The following is a 20,309-nucleotide window of genomic DNA, read 5'->3' on the forward strand; positions in this document are numbered from 1 at the left end:
TTATGTGAAAGGTACAGCCTAGTCGTTTTAGATATGCCTAGTTAAAACGATACACGTTTTGAATCTTGAAAACTTTGCCAGTGGGAATAGTTATTGACATATTTTGCTAGCAAACGACAGAGAGTCAAAAAGGAAGGTTTTGAGTGAGAAACAGAAGGGTTAAAATTAAGAGACCACTCCAAGTTGAACGCTTCTATTCCTCACTCAAAACTTTCCTTTTTAACTTTTTTGAAAAGGAAAGAAAAAGGTGCAGTGGTGTCTAATTCTTTACGGAGCTGCATCCCTTAATATATGAAATGAAAACAAGCCTGCAAACTTAGTCCAATTTTAGTTGATGCCAATTTAATGTAATGTAAACCCCTAATTTACACTGTTTTTATTTTATTATAATTTTTCTCTTGTTTTATTCACTCCTGTTGTTGTTTGCTCTTGCCTTAGATGTTGGTTTGAATGTTACTTGCAAATGTTTGTAAATCAAATTGTTCAATACATTATTTCTTTTTTTATTCAAATGGATCCAAACATCTCTACTACCGATCTCGAGCTGATCTTACGACTCCGGAAACAGAAAAAAATTACAGAAAAAAAACAACTTCTCACTGCCGTACAGAACATATAAGTTAAAGCATACGTTATCAATGTGGCTAGTTTGCGTTACTTTTGAGAGGCTGCAAAAAAAAAGATTGCTTAGGTCTTGTACAGGAGAATCCCACCCACTTTATGATGAAAAACGACACTATAACGTGTGTTGATACTCCGTTGGCTCAGTTTGCCTGAGGTATGGCTGAACCAAAAAATAAATAAAAAACATTACTTTGCTGTTATTTTGGCAACAAAACATGGCATCCATCATAGAAAGACAAGATTTAGTGGAATGTAGAGAAAGCATGATTTCTTACTTCTACTGGAAAAATCTGTTTGTGATGTTGTATCGGCCATTTTGTTAGTGTGGTGGTATCTGTGGTGGTTTGCTCTGAATTCTGGAACTTCTTATATTTTATGAACAAACCAATAGAAAGGAAGTAGATTACAAGTAGATTGTGGCGAGGACATCTTGTGTTTTTATGACAAATTTTTTTCATTGCTAACATTAGTAATTAGTACAAGTAGTTGTGCTATGGTGAAATTTCCCTTTAAGGAAGGCCTGAAGAGGGAGGAATGTAGTGATTCTTTGCTGGAATGTCATGTTGTATACAGGTGCTGGTCATATAATTAGAATATCATCAAAAAGTTGATTTATGTCAGTAATTCCATTCAAAAAGTGAAACTTGTATATTATATTCATTCATTACACACAGACTGATATATTTCAAATGTATATTTCTTTTAATTGTGATGATTATAACAGACAACTAATGAAAATTCCAAAATCAGTATCACTGAAAATTAGAATAAGACCAATACAAAAAAATGATTTTTAGAAATGTTGGCCAACTGAAAAGTATGAACATGAAAAGTATGAGCATGTACAGCACTCAAAACTTAGTTGGGGCTCCTTTTGTCTGAATTACTGCAGCAATGCGGCATGGCATGGAGTCGATCAGTCTGTGGCACTGCTCAGGTGTTATGAGAGCCCAGGTTGCTCTGATAGTGGCCTTCAGCTCTTCTGCATTGTTGGGTCTGGCGTATTGCATCTTCCTCTTCACAATACCCCATAGATTTTCTATAGGGTTAAGGTCAGGCGAGTTTGCTGGCCAATTAAGAACAGGGATACCATGGTCCTTAAACCAGGTACTGGTAGCTTTGGCTCAGTGTGCAGGTGCCAAGTCCTGTTGGAAAATGAAATCTGCATCTCCATGAAGTTGGTCATCAGCAGGAAGCATGAAGTGCTCTAAAACTTCCTGGTAGACGGCTGCGTTGACCTTGGACCTCAGAAAACACAGTGGACCAACACCAGCAGATGACATGGCACCCCAAACCATCACTTTCTGTGGAAACTTTACACTTGACATGAAGAAACGTGGATTTATGTGCCTCTCCTCTCTTCCTCCAGACTATGGGACCTTGATTTCCAAAGGAAATGCAAAATTTACTTTCATCAGAGAACATAACTTTGGACCACTCAGCAGCAGTCCAGTCCTTTTTGTCTTTAGCCCAGGCGAGATGCTTCTGACGCTGTGTCTTGCTCAAGAGCGGCTTGACACAAGGAATGCGACAACTGAAACCCATGTCTTGCATACTTCTGTGCGTGGTGGTTCTTGAAGAACTGACTCCAGCTGCAGTCCACTCTTTGTGAATCTCCCCCATATTTTGAATGGGTTTTATTTCACAATCCTCTCCAGGGTGCGGTTATCCCTATTGCTTGTACACTTTTTTCTACCACATCTTTTCCTTCCCTTCGCCTCTCTATTAATGTGTTTGGACACAGAGCTCTGTGAACAGCCAGCCTCTTTAGCAATTACCTTTTGTGTCTTGCCCTCCTTGTGCGAGGTGTCAATGGTCGTCTTTTGGGCAGCTGTCGAGTCAGCAGTCTTCCCCATGATTGTGTAGCCTACAGAACTATACTGACAGACTATTTAAAGGCCTTTGCAGGTGTTTTGAGTTAATTAGCTGATTAGAGTGTGGCACCAGGTGTCTTCAATATTGAACCTTTTCACAATATTAAAATTTTCTGAGATACTGAATTTGGGGTTTTCATTAGTTGTCAGTTATAATCATCCATCCATCCATCTTCTTCCACTTATCCGGGGCCGGGTCGCGGAGGCAGCAGTCTAAGCATAGATGCCCAGGCTTCCCTCTCCCCAGACACTTTCTCTAGCTCTTCCGGGGGGACACCGAGGCGTTCCCAGGCCAGCCGGGAGACATAGTCCCTCCAGCGTGTCCTAGGTCTTCCCCGGGGTCTCCTCCCGGTGGGACGGGCCCGGAACACCTTCCCAGGAAGGCGTTCCGGAGGCATCCGAGACAGATGCCCAAGCCACCTCAGCTGACCCCTCTCGATGTGGAGGAGCAGCGGCTCTACTCTGAGCTCCTCCTAAGGGATTGCCCAGCCACCCTGCGGAGAAAGCTCATTTTCGGCCTGTATCCGGGATCTTGTCCTTTCGGTCATGACCCACAGCTCATGACCATAGGTGAGAGTAGGAACGTAGATTGACCGGTAAATTGAGTCTTCACCACGACAGACCGATACATCGACCGCATTACTGCAGAAGCTGCACCGATCCGTCTGTCAATCTCCCGTTCCATCCTTCCTTCCCTCACTCATGAACAAGACCCCTAGATACTTAAACTCCTCCACTTGAGGCAGGCACTCTCCACCAACCTGAAGTGGGCAAGCCACCCTTTTCCGACTGAGGACCATGGCCTTGGATTTGGAGGTACTGATTCTCATCCCCATCGCTTCACACTCGGCTGCAAACCGTCCCAGTGCATGCTGAAGTTCCTGGTTTGAAGGGGCCAACACGACAACATCATCGGCAAAGAGCAGAGTCGAAATCGTGTGGTCCCCAAACCTGACACCCTCTGGCCCCTGGCTGCGCCTAGAAATTCCAACATGGACTGGGAACAAGTCTGACTTACTGCCGGCAATGCGGACCAAGCTCCTGCTTCGGTCGTACAGGGACCTGACAGCCCTTAGCAAAGGACCCAGGACCCCATATTCCCCAAGCACCCTCCACAAGATGCCGCGAGGGACACAGTCGAATGCCTTCTCCAAATCCACAAAACACATGTGGATTGGTTGGGCAAACTCCCATGAACCCTCCAACACCCCGTAGAGGGTATAGAGCTGGTCCAGTGTTCCACGGCCCGGACGAAAACCACACTGTTCCTCCTGAATCCGAGGTTCTACTATCGGCCGTATTCTCCTCTCCAGAACCCTGGCATAGACTTTCCCGGGGAGGCTGAGAAGTGTGATCCCCCTATAGTTGGAACACACCCTCCGGTCCCCCTTCTTAAAAAGAGGGACCACCACCCCGGTCTGCCATCCCAGAGGCACTGTCCCCGGCCACCACGCGATGTTGCACAGGCGTGTCAACCAAGACAGCCCCACAACATCCAGAGACTTGAGGTACTCAGGGTGGATCTCATCCACCCCTGGTGCCTTGCCACCGAGGAGTTTCTTGACCACCTCTGTGACTTCAGCCCGGGTGATGGATGAGTCCACCTCTGAGCCCTCATCCTCTGCTTCCTCAATGGAAGACGTGTCAGCGGGATTGTGGAGATCCTCGAAGTACTCCTTCCACCGCCCAACGACATCCTCAGTTGAGGTCAACAGCTGCCCACCTCTACTGTAAACAGCGTTGGTAGGGCACTGTTTCCCTCTCCTGAGGCGCCGGATGGTTTGCCAGAATCTCTTCGAGGCCAGCCGATAGTCCTTCTCCATGGCCTCACCGAACTCCTCCCAGGCCGAGTTTTTGCCTCCACAACCATCCGGGCTGCAGCCCGCTTGGCCTGTCGGTACCCGTCAGCTGCCTCAGGAGTCCCACAAGCCAACCAGGCCTGATAGGACTCCTTCTTCAGCTTGACGGCATCCCTTACTTCCGGTGTCCACCACCGGGTTCGGGGATTGCCGCCTCGACAGGCACCGGAGACATTACGGTCACAGCTCCGAGCGGCCACTTCGACAATGGCGGTGGAGAACATGGTCCACTCAGACTCAATATCTCCAACCTCCCTCGGGATCCAGTCGAAGCTCTGACGGAGGTGGGAGTTAAAGATCTCTCTGACAGGAGACTCGGCCAGACGTTCCCAGCAGACCCTTACAGTACGCTTGGGCCTGCCGAGTCTGTCCAGCTTCCTCCCCCGCCATCGGATCCAACTCACCACCAGGTGGTGATCAGTTGACAGCTCTGCCCCTCTCTTCACCCGAGTGTCCAAGACATACGGCCGCAGGTCAGATGAGACGACAACAAAGTCGATCATCGACCTGCGGCCTAGGGTGTCCTGGTGCCACGTGCACTGATGGACACCCTTATGCTTGAACATGGTGTTCGTTATGGACAAACTGTGACTAGCACAGAAGTCCAATAACTGAACACCACTCGGGTTCAGATCAGGGGGGCCGTTCCTCCCAATCACGCCCCTCCAGGTGTCACTGTCGTTGCCCACGTGGGCGTTGAAGTCCCCCAGTAGAACAATAGAGTCCCCAGTCGGAGCACTTTCCAGCAGCCCTCCCAGAGACTCCAAGAAGGTCGGGTACTCTGCACTGCCGTTCGGCCCGTAGGCACAAACAACAGTGAGAGACCTATCCCCGACCCGTAGGCCCAGGGAAACGACCCTCTCGTTCACCGGGGTAAACTCCAACACATGGCGGCAGAGCTGGGGAGCTATAAGCAAACCCACACCAGCCCGCCGCCTCTCACCATGGGCAACTCCTGAGTGGTGAAGAGTCCATCCTCTCTCAAGGAGTGTGGTTCCAGAGCCCAAGCCGTGCGTAGAGGTGATCCCGACTACCTCTAATCGGAACCTCTCAACCTCACGCACTAACTCAGGCTCCTTCCCCGCCAGCGAGGTGACATTCCACGTCCCTAGAGCCAGTTTCCGTGTCCAGAGATCGGGTTGTCTAGGCCCCTGCCTTCAACTGCCGCCCGATCCTCTTCGCACCGGCCCCTTATGGTCCCTCCTGTGGGTGGTGAGCCCACGGGAGGGCGGCCCCACGTTGCCCGTTCGGGCTGAGCCCGGCCGGGCCCCATGGGGGAAGGCCCAGCCACCAGGCGCTCGCATACGAGCCCCAACCCCGGGCCTGGCTCCAGGGTGGGGCCCCGGCTGCGCCATACCGGGCGACGTCACGGTACAGTTATAATCATCAAAATTAAAAGAGAAAAACACTTGAAATATATCAGTCTGTGTGGAATGAATGTATACATTATACAAGTTTCACTTTTTGAATGGAATTACTGAAATAAATCAACTTTTTGATGATATTCTAATTATATGACCAGCACCTGTAGTAGGGTGACAAGACGTCTCCGTTTTTGGTGCCATATCCCCGGCTGGATTTGTCCCCGGAAATGTCACATCAGATACTTTAATGATTGATCGCCAAACTGGAAATGTCCCATTTTAGACATCTGGTCTCCTTATTGTATAGTCATAGTGGAGGGCCTGACACAGAAGTGGACATGTGAATGCGAGAGAAGGTGGACTGCTTGAGCATGTTTTGTTGTACTGCAGGTGGTACTGGGAGGATAGAATATGAGATAGCCATGTTGGAAATAACCAACTAATTGCTATAACACAAATCCAACTCATTACAAAATGTGAAATAGCATGGAAGTTATTGGTGTAGTATACTATAATAGTGTGAAGCGCATAGTAATAAAAAAGAAATACCGGAGAAATACGAAATATTGCGTATTATAGTCTTCCGGAAATATACAGGAAAAAAACTGAAGACTGATTTTCATTCAGGCAGTGTAACGGTCAAGCCATAATGATGGTCTTTTTCGGTGAGCCGGCTCTTCTGGTACCGTTCACTTGAAAGAGCCGAGTAATTTGGCTCCTGAACGGCTATTCCTTTAAAAGTTTTATAAAAGGCTATTATAAATGAAACATTGTATATTACCAATGTTAAGGCTAAAAACTTGGGCAACTCGTATGTTAGCGCGTGAACTGCACTTCAGCTAGGTTACATCTTACCTGTCATTAAATCGCCTGCTTTTTCACTGTGGTTACACTAATGGAAAAAAATCCACGTGGAACACAAAGATGCACTCTCCCCATTAGTTGCAGTTTCTGCAGTGTGGGTGTAAAATCTTTATGGAAGAATTTTGTACGTGGTCGTAATAGTGTTACTATGGAAATTAAGGATTCAATCGAACAGCTCCTTTAAGCAATTCAGGTCGGTTCCCAGCGTTCAGCAAAAAGAGCTGTTCAAAAGAAGCCAGTCGTTCACATTCGGCTCATTCCTACTAGACTACCGGGGTCCTCTAAAATTCCACACGTGTGCGTGCTGTGTGCAGAGCAGAAATCATGGCTGATCTTCAGATGAGGCTTCTTCGGCAGAAAATTCGGAAAAGAAGCGAGAAGAACAAAGAGCGAAAGTTACTTAAAAACTCGAAACAAGAGGAAGATAATGGTAATTTTTGGGTGCCGTTCTTATGAGTCAACATGCTGTATTGAAATATACGCTAGACAACCTCGATGCAAGGCTTGTTCGCTAGTTAGCTAGCTTATAGTGCAGTATGTTCCTGGTTTGTGTTTTTGCAAGTTTTATTGACTAGGTATATCCCGACAATCAGGCATCAAATACTTAATTTTTTATTATTGATTTTAGAAACAAATTAATGACCTTAAACCACTATTTAAAACTAACTTGTGTCTTGCTAACACGCTAGCTACGCTACTTGTTTGGGCACAGTAGTATACGAATGTAGCTAGCGAATGCAGTTAGCCATTACCGAAAAACCTAATTAAATAAATCCTGTTGTATTGCCATGCCGCCTCTGTAGTTCAGTTATTTCGGGGCATTACTATAATGCGTTTAATTTTTTGATACATTACCGTCTTCCAGTTATGTTTCAATATCTAACTGAATAGTTATTTACTCATTTGGCTTGTCATCTACTGCATGCCATTTACAGTGTTACTTATATTTCTGCCATCTAACGATGGCATTTGCCTGGTATATTGTGATTGTTAATAATGTATATTGACAGAAGGTGCAAAAGATCCTCAAGAGGAGATCACTGAAACTAAGGGTGCCACAGCGGTTTCAACGCCACAGAATGCCAAACCCACAAAGAAGCAGAAAAAACAGAAGATATCTGCAGAGGTGGACACAGAAGAAAATTCTATCAAAAGGAAGAAAAAAAGGAAGGGTGGCACTACCGGATTGGCAGGTAATGTTGTGTATTGATCAGTAATATGTTTATACTACTAACTAGCTTACTACTTAAGATTTTCTTATGCAATGGTCAAAAAGGCTGGTTGAGATTCAGTTTACGGTATATTTCAATTGTTCTAACGTAGGGGTGAAAAAAGCTAAGAAGGAAGAGGAAGATGAGGAGGATATGGAGGAGGTGACTGTGACAGATGAGGCTGCTGATGAGGCTACAGACAAACCCACACAACCTCTTGAAGGGGCAGAGGGGGATGATGATGAGGATGAAGAGGGAAGTGATGATGAGGGCGAAGGAAAGATGTCAGAGGTTGACGAAGAGCAAGATGGACCCGAACTCCCAACTGGCTTGACTGGTAATTAATGTTCTATGCAGGGGTGGAGCACTACTTTTACTCCCGTAGCTGAGGGGCGTTGTTTGTTTTTATAATTCATCAGTGGCAGAAATGTACATTCCGTTTTGATGTTTCGTTACTTTAGCTCGCTATCTTCCACAGCCCAGATGTTTAGCTAACGAGCCTGCAAGATCTGATATTTAGCCCCGCAGTTGCATATTGGTTGATCCAAAAAATACATTATGGAATCTTAAAACTAATTTTGATGTCTGTACCTTCAATGTCCATAATTATTCTTTTAACTAAATAGTATATAGAAAATCAACAACATTTCATAATATATTTTGTATGTATATCCCCTCTGATTGGCTGCTGCTCTCCCTCTGGTTCTGTGGTATTGACATAGGTTACTCAGATCTTTCCCTGATTGAAACTGTTATGTGTGGCAGTGATTTCCTATTCTTAGATAACAGGGCATTTAACCTTTTACATCTAAGCCCCTGCAAGGACGAGATTGAGAAGCTGTGCTACCTGACATCTATGAATTGTGTTACAGAACTGGAATCTATTATTTATGCCTTTTCTGGATGGAAAAGTCTAGTTTGTTAGACAGCTATTTGATATTTGCCGAATTTTGTTTTCTGCCCTTCCCAAATGCCTTCAGATTCCGCACCCCAACTTACATAGTTTTGTAACGAAGCCTGTTATTTTTGTTGAAAATGCAACTAACTGTGCCCTCCCCTACTTTTCTCTTAGTTTTCTCTATTCACCCGTGTTCTGTGGGAGTCTGCTTGTCAGACTAGTACTTATATGCCAAACCCACAAAGTTGGTTGATTTCTGACTGTAACTTTTGTAACTCAGGTGCTTTTGAGGACACCTCGTTTGCCTCGCTAGCTTCTGTGGTGAGTGAGAACACTCTGAAGGCTGTGAAGGAGATGGGCTTTGAACACATGACTGAGATCCAACACAAAAGCATCCGCCCCTTACTGGAGGGAAGGTAAGCCAACAGTTGAATCCTCAAGCGTCATATTAGGTTAGAATCTCCATCTGAAACGCTTCTGCAAAAGGCTTTTACGGTCACACACTTCAAATTCCGTCCTACAGTCAGCCATTCCAAATGAATATTATGGTTTTGTAACTCCCTTTTTTGTTTTCTGGAATATTTCCAGGGATGTCCTGGCTGCCGCTAAGACTGGTAGTGGTAAAACCCTGGCCTTCCTCATCCCCTCCATAGAACTCATCTACAAACTCAAGTTCATGCCCAGGAATGGTGAGATCCTTAGTTTAGGTTGAGCCAATGTTATAAATATGCCAAGAATGATATAATCTTTGAGATTTGGCTAGAAATGGAAGTGACTCAAACCCCTCTTCACACCATCCCTTAGGCACGGGTGTGGTGATATTGTCCCCAACACGGGAGTTGGCAATGCAGACGTACGGTGTAATGAAGGAGCTGATGGCCCACCACGTGCACACCTTTGGCCTGATCATGGGCGGCAGCAACCGGTCAGCCGAGGCCCAGAGGCTGGCCAATGGGGTCAATATCCTGGTGGCCACTCCCGGTAGACTGCTGGACCATCTGCAGGTAATGTCAGTGATGGGATCTGTAACCTTACATGCCGCTCTTCATTAATTTCGCACAAAGCACCTTTTTGGTTTAGTTAATTTTTATGCAGTAATTCTTTGCTCAAGTTTAATCCTGGGTATTTTGTGTTTCTCCCTTTCTCCTGGCTTTCTGTAGAATACTCCCGGCTTCATGTTTAAGAACCTCCAGTGTCTGATCATTGACGAAGCCGACCGTATCCTGGAGGTTGGCTTCGAGGAGGAGCTGAAGCAGATCATCAAACTGCTGCCTAGTACGTGCCCACATAATCCGCTTTAAATAAACTCTATCACAGAGTCTGAAGTTGCTATTTGTTTTTATGTGTAACTCCTTGTTGACTTCCATTATATCCGACATTTTCATTCCATAGAGAAAAGGCAGACCATGCTGTTCTCGGCCACCCAGACTCGCAAGGTGGAAGACCTGGCCCGAATCTCCCTGAAGAAGGAGCCCCTCTACGTGGGCGTGGACGACAACAAGGACAATGCCACAGTGGACGGACTGGAGCAGGTAACTGAAACCACTCGGCAGTGACCATTCACATGGGACTCTAGGTAACAGGGATGGATGTTGGCCTAGTTAAGTTTGTTAAAGACAAAATGCAGATGTGCCATTTAGCAAGACTGTTTACCCTATGTGCTGCTTTTAATTGGGTCTGATTTAGAGCATTAACTGTCAATGTAAAGCATAATTTACTGTCAATGTAAAAATGTTACTAAAACAGTAAAGGTTTAATGTTTAGGTGGCAGTCCTGAGATTAGATTTCCACTGCCGAGTTCAATTTCATGAATTGCTGTGGAAGTCATTTAGCAATACTGTCTCCTTTAGTGTTTTATTACGTAGGAGTGAGCTGTTTTAGGCCCGGCTGGCTCCTCATCGATTGTCTGAAGTACAGACTAAGACTGCAGTTTTCTTGGGCAAAAGGGCTGCTTGGGCTGAAGTGTAACCATGGTTTCTCTTGCCAGGGCTATGTGGTGTGTCCATCTGAGAAGCGCTTCATGCTGCTCTTCACGTTCCTGAAGAAGAACCGCAAGAAGAAGCTGATGGTGTTCTTCTCCTCCTGCATGTCGGTCAAGTTCCACTACGAGCTGCTCAACTACATTGACCTGCCCGTAATGGCCATCCACGTGAGTCTGCTGAGCAAGATGTTATACGGAACCATTCACTTGAAACACACTGAAGCATTTGTATAAGTATTAGGGACATAGAAGTATCATCTCATTGTCTCCAGATACAGTGAGGACGTTCCTAGTCGAGCGACAGTTTGCAGGCTACACTCTGTGTCAGAAGTCTTCGGGCAATTATCTGGCTCAATTTGAGCTTTGCTACAGTGAACCCCCGGTCTGGCTCCACACGGCATTCTCTGGCTCATTGGTCTGCCGTGGAGACAACCGGTACATTCTATGAGACAATGTGTACATCCGATCCTCTGTTGGCTGAAGACTAATCTCTTTGTGCTTTGACTTCTCAGGGGAAACAGAAGCAGACAAAACGTACCACCACCTTCTTCCAGTTCTGTAATGCAGACTCCGGCATCCTGCTGTGTACAGACGTCGCAGCCAGAGGGCTTGACATCCCTGAGGTGGACTGGATCGTCCAGTATGACCCCCCAGATGACCCCAAGGTACCTAGTGAAGTTTTGAACTCTGTTTCCAAGTTTGATACTATCCAGAACTGATGCCTAGGTTGTCAGGTGTCTGTAGCCGATCTCCTTGTCTTTCCTCATCCTAGGAGTACATCCACCGGGTCGGTAGAACGGCTCGTGGCATCAACGGCATAGGCCACGCGCTGTTGATCCTCAGGCCAGAGGAGCTGGGCTTCCTGCGTTTTCTCAAACAGGCCAAGGTAAAACCCTGAACCGAACCGTCACAAACCTCAATCTAACCCTCCCCTCCAGTACCCATTTATTAACTGGGGCTTATACGTTGATTTAGAATGTTGTTTTACCACAGCGGTTAATAGAAGTGTGTGGATAATACACAAGTTCACATTTTTAAAACTGTTTCCACCAGCAAACTATTTTTCAGATTATTGCTTGACGACATAAGTCATAAACTCTTGTAGCAAATATGATACAATTGGCTTTACATGGCTTACATTTTTTTTCATCTAATTAATTTTGGTAGTGCCCTATGAAAGATGTTTAATATTAATGTACAATGTATGTATGAGTCATAATTGAACTTTTGCAGTTGCCCTGCCTATTTGTTACTGTTGCTACACCGGTCAAGCTGCTGTTCTTTGTAAGTGGCAACATCTGTAAATAGCCAAGCACGGAGGGGTAAAGTAGCATATTACTGGTCAGTGTACATGATTCTTTTTGGAGTAACTCCGGTGTGATATCCTCCAGATCAAGGCATTGCGATATGTTCATAAGATAAACAAGGAAGGGAACATTAATTGAAACAAGAATACAGACCTTAATCGTTAAGAGAGACCCCATAAACTCATGTGTGACCAGCGCAGGCTTGCGGCCCCGTCATGCTCTTGCAGTGCCGAGTAAGTTATGTTTATATAGCTATTATTGAACTTATCAGTCAACATCATCCTGTGAACTTTAGCAGAATGTCACCTGCTAAAGTTAAGCCTGTGAGTGCCCTGATGTAACAAGCTAATATTAGAGGTAGCTAGCTAGCTATCTAACTAACGTAGTAGTAGCAAGTCAAATTAATGGTCATGTTAGCACAAATAACTGTCAGCGTTAGATAACATTTTTGTCTAATGAAGAATTATGTATACATGTTGACTCAAGAATTTCACAACCCAAGAGAAGTAACTGTAAATGACTCCCCCCTCAAACATTTTCGGGGTACCTGCTGTCAGATTTTCAGCAGGTGACATAGCGAAGCCACACCATTTCACCATTTTGAGCCTTAGCGATAAAAGCTTGATGGATGTTCTTCAAGTAGTGACCTGTTGCTAAGGTAGGATTGAACAAAGACCTTTTGAGGAGAGGGGTTTTGCAAAAGATCAATTCTCCTGGCAAATGCGGTTTCTTATCTGGGTGCGTTTAACACTGTGCAGGTTATAAACTGGGAATTACAGTAATCTCATTGTATTTGTCATGTTTTATCAAGAACTGTTGCAGGCTTATTGGGAAAAGATTGCTTGCATTGTCCCGATAGAAAACGGTAACGCAACCGATTTACCTCTGGCTTCACTACTGCTAAATACTTGTTAGCAATGCAAGAAGAACTTCCGACTGACTGACCTTTTTATTTGTACTGAATTATTGTAATGGGGCATCTTGTTTCCATCTTGACTTAGGTTCCTCTAAGTGAGTTCGAATTCTCTTGGTCCAAGATCTCGGATATCCAGGTTCAGGTATGAAATGCATCCAGAATTGTTTTGTGCTTGTGTGAAGTGAGGTGCTTCGATACAATTATTTGTGGCTGTTCTAGGCTACCTACTAGTTTTGCCTTTGTATATTTTTCTTGTAGCTGCTGTTTTGACTGGAAAAAATGGGTTTGCTAATTATTCATTTTAATTAATATGCTCACATGATGAGCAATATTCTCATGAACAGGAGTCCACACAAATGTTTACATACTTTGGTGTTTTCTTTACAGCTGGAGAAACTGATAGAGAAGAACTACTACCTGCACAAGTCAGCCCAGGAGGCCTACAAGTCCTATGTCCGGGCTTACGACTCTCATTCTCTCAAAACCATCTATAGTGTGAACACCTTAAACCTCCCCATGGTAGCGCTGTCCTTCGGCTTCAAAGTGCCACCCTACGTTGACCTCAGTATCCTTCCCGACTTCTGTCTGCCCAGGCATACATTCAATGTTTTAGTTTTTTCAGGGTTGCGTCACTTTGGATATTGTTGGTTTTTTATCTTAACCTTTCCAAACCTATCCAGGTTTCTACATATATAGGGGAAAATGCACTAAATAATTTTAGAGATGTGGTACATATCCTGAATGCCTATTGCTTTGTATATGACAGGTATGTCATTGCTTTAATTTTATAAATGCTATGACCAGTTCCAAATGGCGATATAATATCTTGGGGCATTTGTGGTAGATTTCCAATGTATAACTGCATAGTGCTGTATCCAGAGACTTACGAGTCAACTGAGGAAAAAGCTATTATCTGTGGTATGTTAGTTATTTGTCACAACCCTTTAGGCCATATTGATTAACTACAGTATTGTGTGTTTTCTAATGACCTGTGGTCAGTACAGTTCTTCCCTTAACCCAGCGATCCCCTCCAGATGTTCACAGCAAAGGGGGAATGAAGATAACCAAAAGAGGTGGAGGAGGGGGATTCGGCTACCAGAAGGGCAAGAGCGTCCACAAAGCCAAGATCTTTAAGCATGTCAACAAAGGCAGAGGGGACAGGAGGCAATTCTCCCGCTAACCTGGGGTCTTTATGTGGGTCATTACAAAATGGCTTCCTGAACTCTTCTCCTTTTCATTCTCTCCACAGACCAATCTATAAGGCTGAACCAGGTGTCGCATTTTGCTCTTATGCGTGTTAGGCCGGTCTTGTCATCTGTAAGAGGCGCAATTATACTCCTTCTGTTTCATACTGACTTTATGAACAGGTGTTTTATATCTGCCCTGATAGGGATTTCTTGGGGCTGATAGTTGTTCTAAAGACAAGACTCCTGCATTCCTTTCCTCACAGCAAATGTGGATTGTTATTGTGGACTCTCTTCGATATATGCAGAACTGTACATTGATAAATGTATTTGCATTGTTTTCCAATAGGCAATTTAAAAATAAATAACTTACACATTTTCAGACCTCTGTTTTAATCATGCTCCACTTGAATAATGTATTGTTTTGTCCATTTTATTCTTTAAAACATTGTGTACTGTTAGCAGCCTTCTGCTTTGAATCTAGCAAGAGGGCTGTATTTTGAGTAATGTAGTATTTTTCCACAAGGCTAATTGAGGAAAAAAGCGCACTACCCAACCCATATTGTATATAGATATGTCTTGCAAATGTAAAATTACTTGGCATGAAAAGCCTTTGATACGTGCATATAGTGTTACAATGGGTTTTAGGAAGTTAGAACCCACACTATATGACACTGCTTAAAATTATAAACACCCTGCAACAAATATTTAACTGAGGAAAGGAGAAAGAAATGCTCACTGTCAGGGATGTTATTTGTGCTAAACATGTTGGAGAAATTGGCTTTTGTGTGTTTGGAACATATGACCAACACCTGATGTCTTTATGTTCAATATACTTACCATACATTAGTTGTGTTGGCCATTTAAACCATGGGCCTATCAACATGTGCCTTGATCTGGGTCTGTTCGTCCACTTCCAATGTTTCTCATTCAAGAGGTTTAGTTATTTGACCTAACATTAGAATGGGGAAAACATACCTAAGCGTGTTTTATTTCTTTTTTTCCCCATAGTTTAAATCAAAAACTGACACCATATATTCTAGATTCATTACACATAGTGAAACTGCAGTTGATTATTACAGCTTACAGCTCATGGAAATAAAAAATCCAGAATGTTTTCAGTGCCTTGTTGAAACCTTGTGAAATATTCAGTCTGTTGTGCAGGCAACTATCCAATGCTAGATAAGTGTACTTAATAAAATGGCCATTGAGTGTATTTATTAGCCAATTACATTGTTTAGTTCCATTCCTGTTAATGATTCACTCGTGTTCTTTAAGTTTTGCACTGTCCTGACCCTTTGTGCCACCTAGATGTAAAACTAAGTAATTGGAGTATTCCAGTATTGATTATACTTCCATTTTATGTGTTTTTGTAATTGTTTTAATAGGTGCTGTAGGTACTCTGTGAAAAGGTAGCATTTTGGATTTCTACCCCCTACATTTTACCTGACAGTTCATTGCTACGTTACCAAACGTATTACAGTTGATACACTGCGGTTTATGAACATAAGTGGATCAACACTTGTTGCTTGCTCCTTGGGGTTGGGGGTGACAACTGCTGTTGTAAAAAGTGATTTATAAAATAAATGTAATTGATTGATGGTCTCACCGGGTACCATACATAACCTATAGTGACATACGCCTCCAGCTTTTCCTCAATCATCATCCACACTGACAGACTTTCCACTAATTTCTGTTTGTCCCTCCTATTCAAATGATGTGCATCCACCAATTCTGGAATAATCTTAAATAAACCAATTGGGTCATCTATCGGCACACCAATAATGGCCCCTTTCATTGAGGCCTTACCCTGAAATGAAAAGGTCTGGATCCTTTGTTTATTCAATGTCACCTCACCGATCTATAGGTCCTGCTTCTATGATACACCACTAATCACGTAGTAAATTATCTCTACCTCCCCTAAGTTCTGATTTTAACTAAAACCAATTGCCAAAAAAATGCATCATTATTCACAAATCAAAGTCCTACTAGAATGGATTTCTCAAATCCAAAATATTACCTTCCTCCTCTTTCAATTATAACATCCCTCCCTCTCGAATTTTCTCGACTTACATTCATTTACATCTTTAAAGATTTACAAACTTCATAATTTGAGTTAACGTACAACAATTGTTTTTCAAATATTTGAATTAGAGCACGGCTGCCACACCTTGTTCCTGGAAAGTAGGCCTACCTGTATGTTCTCATCAACCATGGTTGATTACACCTGATTCTCATAATTTGCTAGATGAAAAGCTAAGTCAGGTTAGTCAAAACTGGAGAGGGAGAGAAAACCACCAACAGTGTTCATCAGCCCTGAATTGGAGGAACTCTGTTCTCTGAGAAAATGGTTCTAGTGACAGACATTCCACATGGGGGCGATATATTCATGCATAAGTTTAAGGAATGTGAAGGCAATGGTCTGACTGAAGCAGCCTGAAGATGGAAGTTCAGTTTTGTTCAGTATAGCATGGTCAGCATGCTATACTGTATTGCAGGGTCAGATACTCTGCTCAAAGTGATGAACTAAATACCCTGATCAGCCATAACATGAAGACCACCTGCCTAATATTGTGTGGGTCCCCCTTTGCCACCAAAACAGCCCTGACCCTTTGAGGCATGGACTCCACTAGACCTCTGTAGGTGTGCTGTAGTATCTGGCACCAAGATGTTAGCAGCAGATCCTTTAAGTCCTGTAAGTTGTCAGCACCTTGAACTTGTGTTCCTCAAATCATTCCTGAACCATGTTTGCTTTGTGGCAGGGCACATTATCCTGCTGAAAGAGGCCAATGCCATCAGGGAATACCGTTGCCATTAAAGGGTGCACATGGTCTGCAACAATGCTTTGGTAGGTGGTACGTGTTAATGTAACATCCAAATGAATGGCAGCACCCAAGGTTTCCCAGCAGAACATTGCCCAAAGCATCACACTGCCTCTGCCGGCTTGCCTCCTTCCCATAGTGCATCCTGGTGCCATGTGTTCTCCAGGTAAGGAATGCACACGCATTCGGCCTTCCACATGATGTAAAAGAAAACGTGATTCATCAGACCAGTCCACCTTCTTTCATTGCTCCGTGGTCCAGTTCTGATGCTCACGGGCCCATTAATTCAATCAATCAATCAATCAATCAAATGTATTTATAAAGCCCTTTTTACAACAGCAGTTGTCACAAAGTGTTTTTACAAAACACCCAGCCTTAAACCCCAAGGAGCAAGCAACAGTAGTGTTGAATTTCAGTGGCTAGGAAAAACTCCCTAAGAAGGCAGAAATTTAGGAAGAAACCTAGAGAGGACCCAGGCTCAGAGGGTTGGCCAGTCCTCTTCTGGTGAACATATTAAGAGTACAAATTGTAATAATTAATAAATGCATGTGGGCTGAGTCCAGAGTCTATTTAAATCTTGTCCAGGTCGGAAGCATGACCAGATGGACAAGGACAGGGACCACACGAGGGATGGGGGAGGTGTCAGCACAGTATCAGCTGAAATCGTCAGGTATCATCTTGATCTGCAACACAACCAGGAGGACTTTGGACAGGGACAGCAACGGGTCTTTCAGGCCTGGTACATCTCAGGTGTGGGCCACGACCTCATGTCCTCCTAAATTTAAAACGGCAGGAGACTGTGAACATTTAGAAAATGCATTCCTTAGATCTACAGGGATTTATAGTGGAGAAGAACTGACCCTACTCCCCCAGCACAATAATATAGCAGCGTAAAGACCTTGGGGCTGAGACAGGGGGGTCCAGTGACTCTGTAGCCCTATCCGAGGGAGTCCCCGGACAGGGCCCAACAGGCAGGAAATCAATCCACCCACATTGCCAAGCATCAACCAAAGGGACACCCACCAACCGCAACCACCCTGAATGAGGGCCGAGTATTGCCAGCAGAGTACAGCCCAATTGCACAAGTGCGCAACAGAGAGACAACAACAAGCCAGTGACTCCACCCCTGAATTGCATTGAAGGGAGGGCATCCCAATGGCGATGAGAGCCCACCTGGCAAAACAGCAAGGGTGGACAGTATCAAGACTTTCTGGTCACCTTCACGTCCCTGGGCCAGACTACACCTAATCATAAACCGTGCTGTAGATATGAGTATTTAGTCGAGAAAGTTTGCACTGAGTTTGCATTTCTAATCTTAATTGGCAAATAATTCCACAGTAGCGGAGCTCTGTGAGAGAAGGCCCTGCCTCTGGCTGTTTGTTTATTCTAGGTACAATTAAAAGGCCTGCATCTTGCAATCTAAGATTAGGTGTAGGTACACTGGGGAGAACATGTATTTGATACACTGCCGAATTTGCAGGTTTTCCTACTTACAAAGCATGTCAAGGTCTGTAATTTTTATCATAGGTACACTTCAACTGTGAGAGACAGAATCCAGATAAATCCAGAAAATCACACTGTATGATTTTTAAATAATTCATTTGCATTTTATTGTATGACATAAGTATTTGATCACCCACCAGTCAGTAAGAATTCCGGCTCTCACAGACCTGTTAGTTTTTCTTTAAGAAGCCCTCCTGTTCTCAACTCATTACCTGTATTAACTGCATCTATTTGAACTTGTTACCTGTATAAAAGACACCTGTCCACACACTCAATCAAACAGACTCCAACCTCTCCACAATGGCCGAGACCAGAGAGCTGTGTAAGGACATCAGGGATAAAATTGTAGACCTGCACAAGGCTGGGATGGACTACAGGACAATAGGCAAGCAGCTTGGTGAGAAGGCAACAACTGTTGGTGCAATTATTAGAAAATGGACGAAGTTCAAGATGACGGTCAATCTCCCTCAGTCTGGGGCTCCATGCAAGATCTCACCTCGTGGGGCATCAATGATCATGAGGAAGTTGAGGGATCAGCCCAGAACTACACAGCAGGACCTGGTCAATGACCTGAAGAGAGCTGGGACCACAGTCTCAAAGAAAACCATTAGAAACACACTACGCCGTCATGGATTAAAATCCTGCATCGCACACAAGGTCCCCCTGCTCAAGCCAGCACATGTCCAGGCCCGTCTGAAGTTTGCCAATGACCATCTGGATGATCCAGAGGAGGAATGGGAGAAGGTCATGTGGTCTGATGAGACAAAAATAGAGCTTTTTGGTCTAAACTCCACTCGCTGTGTTTGGAGGAAGAAGAAGGATGAGTACAACCCCAAGAACAACATCCCAGCCGTGAAGCATGGAGGTGGAAACATCATTCTTTGGGGATGCTTTTCTGCAAAAGGGACAGGACGACTACACTGTATTGAGGGGAGGATGGATGGGGCCATGTATCACAAGATCTTGGCCAACAACCTCCTTCCCTCAGTAAGAGTATTGAAGATGGGTCGTGGCTGGGTCTTCCTGCATAGCAACGACCCAAAACACACAGCCAGGGCAACTAAGGAGTGGCTCCGTAAGAGGCATCTCAAGGTCCTGTAGTGGCCTAGCCAGTCTCCAGACCTGAACCCAAAAGAAAATCTTTGGAGGGAGCTGAAAGTCTGTTTTGCCCAGCGACAGCCCCTAAACCTGAAGGATCTGGAGAAGGTCTGTATGGAGGAGTGGGCCAAAATCCCTGCTGCAGTGTGTGCAAACCTGGTCAAGAACTTTAGAAAAAGTATGATCTCTGTAATTGCAAACTAAGGTTTCTGTACCAAATATAAAGTTCTGCTTTTCTGATGTATGAAATACTTAAGTCATGCAATAAAATGCTAATTAATTACTTAAAAATAATACAATGTGATTTTCTGGATTTTCACAGTTAAAGTGTACCTATGATAAAAATTACAAACTTCTACATGCTTTGTAAGTGGGAAAACCTGCAAAATCGTCAGTGTATCAAATACTTGTTTTCCCCTCTGTATGTATGGCTGGAGCATTTCAGTGAGGTAAGTAGGAACAAGTCCATGTATTGATTTATAGGTTAACAATAAAACCTTAAAATCAGCCCTAACCCTAACAGGCAGCCAGTGTAAAGAGGCTAGTACAAGAGTAATGTGTTCACATTTTCTTGTTCTAGTTAGGATTCTAGCAGCCGTGTGCAGCACTAATTGAAGTTTATTTTTAAATTTATCAGGGTAACCAGAATGAAGAGCATTGCAGTAATCTAATCTAGAAGTAACAAAAGCATGGATTAGTTTTTCTACATCAGTTTTTGATAGAAGTTTCAGATTTCTGCAATGTATAGAAGATTTTTTTGAGTTTAAAAACAAGAAGTTCTCTGTCATCCACTTCCTTAAATCT

The 20,309-nt window shown here is 44.0% G+C and overlaps 1 protein-coding gene across 1 annotated transcript; it reads left to right on the forward strand.

Moving 5' to 3' along the window:
- The first annotated feature begins 6,837 nt into the window (after positions 1 to 6,837).
- ddx18 (DEAD (Asp-Glu-Ala-Asp) box polypeptide 18) lies at positions 6,838 to 14,464 on the forward strand. The gene is made up of 14 exons (XM_010864078.5): positions 6,838 to 7,015; positions 7,596 to 7,778; positions 7,909 to 8,133; positions 8,975 to 9,110; positions 9,283 to 9,383; positions 9,499 to 9,698; positions 9,855 to 9,969; positions 10,087 to 10,226; positions 10,682 to 10,843; positions 11,188 to 11,340; positions 11,448 to 11,561; positions 12,984 to 13,040; positions 13,286 to 13,463; positions 13,933 to 14,464. Exons 1-14 carry the CDS (start codon positions 6,910 to 6,912, stop codon positions 14,076 to 14,078), a joined length of 2,016 nt encoding a protein of 671 aa, XP_010862380.1. The 5' UTR covers positions 6,838 to 6,909; the 3' UTR covers positions 14,079 to 14,464.
- The last annotated feature ends 5,845 nt before the right edge of the window (positions 14,465 to 20,309 follow it).

Source organism: Esox lucius, chromosome 16 (genome assembly GCF_011004845.1).
Source record: "Esox lucius isolate fEsoLuc1 chromosome 16, fEsoLuc1.pri, whole genome shotgun sequence".
In the NCBI taxonomy this organism is placed as follows: domain Eukaryota; kingdom Metazoa; phylum Chordata; class Actinopteri; order Esociformes; family Esocidae; genus Esox; species Esox lucius.

Excerpts from the sequence above, each read along its gene's own strand:
- ddx18 (XM_010864078.5), top strand. The coding sequence starts at position 6,910 with ATGGCTGATCTTCAGATGAGGCTTCTTCGGCAGAAAATTCGGAAAAGA. Across the intron at positions 8,134-8,974 it reads ACTCCCAACTGGCTTGACTG|GTGCTTTTGAGGACACCTCG; the intron begins GTAATTAATGTT and ends TTTGTAACTCAG. Across the intron at positions 9,111-9,282 it reads CGCCCCTTACTGGAGGGAAG|GGATGTCCTGGCTGCCGCTA; the intron begins GTAAGCCAACAG and ends GAATATTTCCAG.